Raw genomic sequence first — 5,381 nt, 5'->3', positions numbered from 1 at the left:
ATAGTTTAGATGTGTACCGAATAGGCGTTACCGAGTATAAGGGGTAACAAGCATTCCATCTTTTCTTAAAGTAATAAAGATGACATATTTTCAACGAGTATATTGTCAAAGCTTTTGCCCACTACAATATAGTGTTTGAAATATAGAAAAAATAAAATACCAACGATGAATTATGCCAACATAATTAAGACGGTAGAACTTTAGAATACCACAACCCCAAAAAATCAAGAAAACGAGAAAATAACAGTACAAAGAACCTTAGCAAATCAATGGGGTAGTAAATAACTATCGATATTCTGTTTTGTGTTCCTGAGGAGAATCCATCACTTCCTCAAGCTGTGTAATATGTATTCGGCATACAGGTCCCTGCACAAACATAACAACAATCCAAGGGTCAGCATCTTGAAAGCATAAACCACCATTTGCTTAAGTTAATATAATACATGAAAATGTGCACGGCGAATAATAAGCATATGGAAAAAGGATGGAAAAGAATCATGTTAAATGAATGTAGAAACAGGAAAACATGACAGAGCTACATCATACATGGAGTACTGGATGGCATCGACAGCAGAACTTGGAGGCAGAAAATCGTCAACAGCCACCTCTTTGTTTTCATTCTTCTTGTCTGAAGACAGGTCAAGAAATTCATCATAGGAAACTTTCTACAGATTAATCTAAGGAAGTTATTAATTAAAAGAATAGTTAGGAGCATACAATCTTCAAAAAAGCGGCGAATTTCAGCTAGGCGGTGAGGGGGAAGCTGCTTTATATCAGTGTAGTGGCGATATTCTGGATCATCAGCGCACACTGCTATGATCTTATCATCTTTCTCTCCCTGAATTGATGAAGAAAATATTGTCATTAAAAGTCTCGTCTACAAAGAGAAAGTAATTGTTTGGCACAACAATAGGAACCTGATCAATCATAGGCATCAGACCTATTGCCCTAGCTCGAAGGAAACAACCTGGGAGGACAGGTTCCTGTTGGAAAAATTAAAGCTGATTCTGTTACAATCAGTCCTATTGAGATTGTACAATGAGCTAGCCACTAATGCAATAGCACCTTCGATATTTTGCATGTCTTGTACATTCATTTACCTACCTGCATGAGGACTAATACATCCATTGGGTCATTATCTTCACACAGTGTTCGGGGAATGAAGCCATAGTTCTGAGGGTAAACCACTGAAGAATACAGGATGCGATCAACCTGGTCATACATGGAAAAGGCTTAGATAGAAGGGAGATTCACAATGCTGCTATAAAAAAGACAACTATTCAACCAAAGCCAAGTTGAGAAAATAAGTCTACCCTCACTCTTTAGATTAAGAGTATAGCGAAAGACTCATCTCCTCAGAGAATCACTTAAAGATACCTTAATTAGATCATTGTATCATACCTTAATAAGACCAGTTTTCTTGTCCAGCTCATATTTGACTTTGCTTCCTTTTGATATCTCAATGACCTACATGAATGCATTGTGGAGATCACAACATTACAAAATTAAAGTTTCAATGCATTGTGGAGATCACAACATTACAAAATTAAAGTTTCTATCACAAACTGAATATATAGTATTTTCTCATTTTTATAATATAGTTACATGAACGACTTAATGATCCCAATAAACCGAACTCCCCCACAATCAAGATAAAGGAAGAAAAGGATTGAAGAGGCTGTCAACTGTCAATTTTCTCCGGATGGCAAAGATATGGAAACACAAATCCAGCTTATGGCCATCTTTTGAAACCAATACTAGAATTAAAGTGGGAGATGGTAGGTAAACCAGATTCTGGTTGGATGCATGGATTGGTCATACTCCTCCAATAATTGCATAAAATGATCTTTATTTCTTTACAGTTTTTCCTCTAACACCGATAGCCTTGTGTCCCACTGGAATGGTCATAGCTAGTGTCTCAACTTTAGAAGATCATTTTAAATTCCAAGATTGTCTCTCCTGCTACAAGATCTGGATAAGATGGCTTTAATAACTGATGAAGCAGATCAATTAATCTGGCTGAGGCTACAGAATGGTGTTTCTTTCAATAAGCTCTTGCTACGTGAGTTTAACGAGGTGCTGGACAATACTCTCAACTTTGCCAGGAAGATGATATGGAAAAATTAAAGCTGCTCAAAAAGGGAGACTGCAAGCAGTTGTTAGCTTACGGTGCTTGTCTGATCCAAAGCAATTTACATAGAAGGGGGAATAGGAATTTGCAGCAGATGCTACTTATGCAACAAGGAGGAAGAGTTCATCAGCCATCTCTTTTTGCACTTCAAGGTGGCTAGGCAACTACTGAATCTAGTTTTCAATCTTATCAAGTTGTCTTTTGTCATGCTTTCACTTTGAAAGACCAGTTGACTGTTTGTGGCAAATGGGATCAGGAAACCAGCAAGAAGTCGGTGGGTTACAGTGCCAGCTTCATCTGTTGGTTTTGTGGACAGAAAGAAATGCTAGGTGTTTTGAAGCAGAAGTTGTATCTGTACAAATGTTTCAAGTATAAATGTCTTTGGTATTTGGATTTTTGGTGCAAATTACAAGATGTAAACGATGAAAACAGTATGTTAGACATTCATCAATCCACTACAGGAAATCGAATTATGTATAGTTAGGTGCCCCTCTTTTGTTTTTGGGCAGGGGATTTTCTGATTTCTACCTACATAGCACTTTTCTTAGCGCTTTGCTGTTTATTTCAATAATATACTTAGTTACCAGTTCAAAAACAAAAGAATGTTGAGGGAACATTTAATGACATATTAGAGGTGCACAAATATCAAGCTGAATTGGAAGGAATTGCACTAATTCCAATTTTCTTCTTCTATATTGATAGTGTTCGTGTTCTGCATAAAGGATGTTTGTGGTTTCGTCATGTAATCAATTGAGTAAACCAAAATTTCCTGTTACAGCCAGCTATAGAAGATTATATTATGTAAGCCACAATTCTAGTTAATTTCCCAACTTAAAAGAAAAAAGAAGTGCTTAGGCTAGGGATTCCAGTTAGCTGCACATTAGTTGAACTTACATTTGAGACTTGAAGAAATTAAACAGGGATAAAAACATGAAGAGTTACTATACTTACAACATTGAAGACGCTTGGAGCTTCGGGTCCTACAAATAAAAGCAGCAACGGGAATGATCAGATCTAACAGCGGCTAAATTTGTGAAATTCTGAATGATGAAAAATGTAGAGCTACTAGCTACCTATCTCGAGGTCGTGCCAAGGATGGGCAGCAACAGACCTCCTGGACAAAGATGACAGGATCCTCTCATTCAAACGAGGGGCACGTCTTTGTGGAGATAGTTCATCACCGTTTTCAGTGCTCATTTTTATGATTCCTGGTAAACCTGAAAGAAAGAAGATGGACAATGGATCTTTAGGTAAAGAAGATGGACAATAGATCTTTAGGTTCATTCCGTGAACATGTAGTAGGGTTCAATTGAACCCTTTGCTTTCCGTTCAAGCTATGTATATATGTATCTTTAACAAGATTATACTCATTCATAAACAACTGATTTTATTCTGACTTTTCCACTGTATATTAGACGTGTTGTTGTCCGATGCAGATATAATTTGAAGTCGAATGCATATTCTAATAAAAAAGTAAGTTGACCTGAGGGGGATTCGTAATATCAAGCGCTACTATCTCAATAAGAAATCCCCAAAATATAAGATCGTAAGGTAGGTGTGATTGTGTTCCCATATTGCAAAGAAACTGAAACTAGAAAGTTACTATTATCTGTACCGTGCTTGTTTTCCATGTATAAATTAGTTGCTGGGAATCAGATCAAAACAAATTCTCCAGAGCAAAACAGGTAAGAAAGGAAAAGAAGAAAGTAGACATAGACGATCAGGCAAAACTGGAATAGGAATGGTGAAATGGGTGATGAGTTAACACAGAAATCACAGGAATCTTCAGGTTTGCCTGGTATTAGACTATTATTACAGATCAGATTACTGGGTGGGTTAACCAATTGAGTCCATAACTTTTAGCTCGAACTATGTCACATTTATAAACCAAAAAAAAAAAAAAATGTATACACAGTTATTATAAGATCATTCATTTCGAATCTACTGACGATCCTCGATTCGCAGACAAATTTAACTACAAGACACACGAATGATGGAGGAGAAATCAGGGGCGGATCAACCATCACTTTCACGAGGAGCATAAATTTATGCGTAAAAAATGACCAAAATTACGATAAAATAGTCGATATGAACCCATAATTTTTAAAGATATAACAGATTAATGCTAAGAACCATAAAAGTTGAACCATAGAATTTAAATCCTGAATCTGCCTCTTGAAACAATGATCACATAACTAAATCGAAGCATAAAACTACTAAATCAGGAACAAACGTAAGAAAACAAATACCACTTATATCTGATCAATATTTTCAATGAAATGAAATCAAGGTGTACATGTAGGTAGCAAATAATTAAATTATATAGAATTAAATGGAGAGATTGCGATTGAGATTGCTTACCTTGGATTGAACGAAAGAAGATGAGAAAATAGAGAGAAAGGGTCAATGAAAAGGTTACTATTACAAATAGTTGTATAAAGACATGCTATATAAGCGGGAATAGATGAAAGTGGGTTTTCATTTCCACGTGTAATAGACGTGGTGGGTGGACATTATGTTAATGTCCGATTCTTTTTCATTGAACCTTTCAACATCATTCAATGCCTTTCTTTGTCACTTGTGCTGCCATTGATTTTCGATCTGCGTGTTGTGTAGGGCTGACATTTTTCTGTTGTGTAATTTTTTCATTTCTATACCAGTACGGATAAACCAATATGCTAGAGGTCTTTTGGTAAGCGGAGTAAATTATTCTGAGATTACAGTATTGGGACGAATTTATGTTATTTGGGAGGTGAGATAAATAATCTCAAGTTTAATAAGATAATTTTGAAATTAAATTTGGGCTTCATTCTATATTGAAACAAATTTATACCTTTACTGAACAGAGTATAAAATTAATCCTAAAATATTCACCTTATTCCCCATACCAAACGGCCTCTACAGGTTTTAGGGAAACGCACTTCAGTGCTTCAGTGAAAAATGTTTTTCTTTCTTTTAATTTGTCTATAATATAGAAGGAAGGAAAGAGACGTAGAGAAATGAACTCACACTAACAGCATGAAAATGTAATTAACCATGAAAAATTTAATGAAATCATGCTAATAATTTATTTGGCCAAACTTTTAAAATTTGATTATTTAAAAAAAAAAAAAAAAATTTTGTTAGAAGTATTTTTGCAAAAAGGAATTTTTGGAGAACAATAGTTTGTATTTGTTTAATCAATTTAAGAAATATTTTTGTGAATAGTAGGTAGCAAGTTGTGTTTGTCCAAGGTTCTAAAAGTATTTTT

General features: G+C 35.3%; 1 protein-coding gene across 2 annotated transcripts; it reads right to left on the bottom strand.

Moving 5' to 3' along the window:
* Positions 1–37: 37 nt before the first annotated feature.
* On the bottom strand, positions 38–4,652 carry LOC132039741 (soluble inorganic pyrophosphatase PPA1). Of its 2 annotated transcripts, none has more exons than XM_059430262.1 (9): positions 4,493–4,652; positions 3,205–3,348; positions 3,083–3,111; positions 1,402–1,467; positions 1,105–1,212; positions 918–983; positions 718–838; positions 547–628; positions 38–366 (listed from the first exon to the last, which is right to left on the bottom strand). In XM_059430262.1, exons 2-9 carry the CDS (start codon positions 3,326–3,328, stop codon positions 324–326), a joined length of 639 nt encoding a protein of 212 aa, XP_059286245.1. In that variant the 5' UTR covers positions 3,329–3,348; positions 4,493–4,652; the 3' UTR covers positions 38–323. The 2 variants fall into 2 exon arrangements, with proteins under 2 accessions (XP_059286245.1, XP_059286244.1); XM_059430261.1 differs by lacking the exon at positions 4,493–4,652 and adding an exon at positions 4,304–4,355.
* Positions 4,653–5,381: the final 729 nt, after the last annotated feature.

Source organism: Lycium ferocissimum, chromosome 12 (genome assembly GCF_029784015.1).
Source record: "Lycium ferocissimum isolate CSIRO_LF1 chromosome 12, AGI_CSIRO_Lferr_CH_V1, whole genome shotgun sequence".
NCBI lineage: Eukaryota > Viridiplantae > Streptophyta > Magnoliopsida > Solanales > Solanaceae > Lycium > Lycium ferocissimum.
The sequence above is the reverse complement of the archived record's forward strand: the minus strand, read 5'-3'. Positions and strand labels throughout refer to the sequence as shown.

Excerpts from the sequence above, each read along its gene's own strand:
- LOC132039741 (XM_059430261.1), bottom strand. The coding sequence starts at position 4,340 with ATGCTTCGATTTAGTTATGTGATCATTGTTTCAAGAG. Across the intron at positions 1,213-1,401 it reads AGAAAACTGGTCTTATTAAG|GTTGATCGCATCCTGTATTC; the intron begins GTATGATACAAT and ends ATGTATGACCAG. Across the intron at positions 839-917 it reads TGATGCCTATGATTGATCAG|GGAGAGAAAGATGATAAGAT; the intron begins GTTCCTATTGTT and ends TCATCAATTCAG.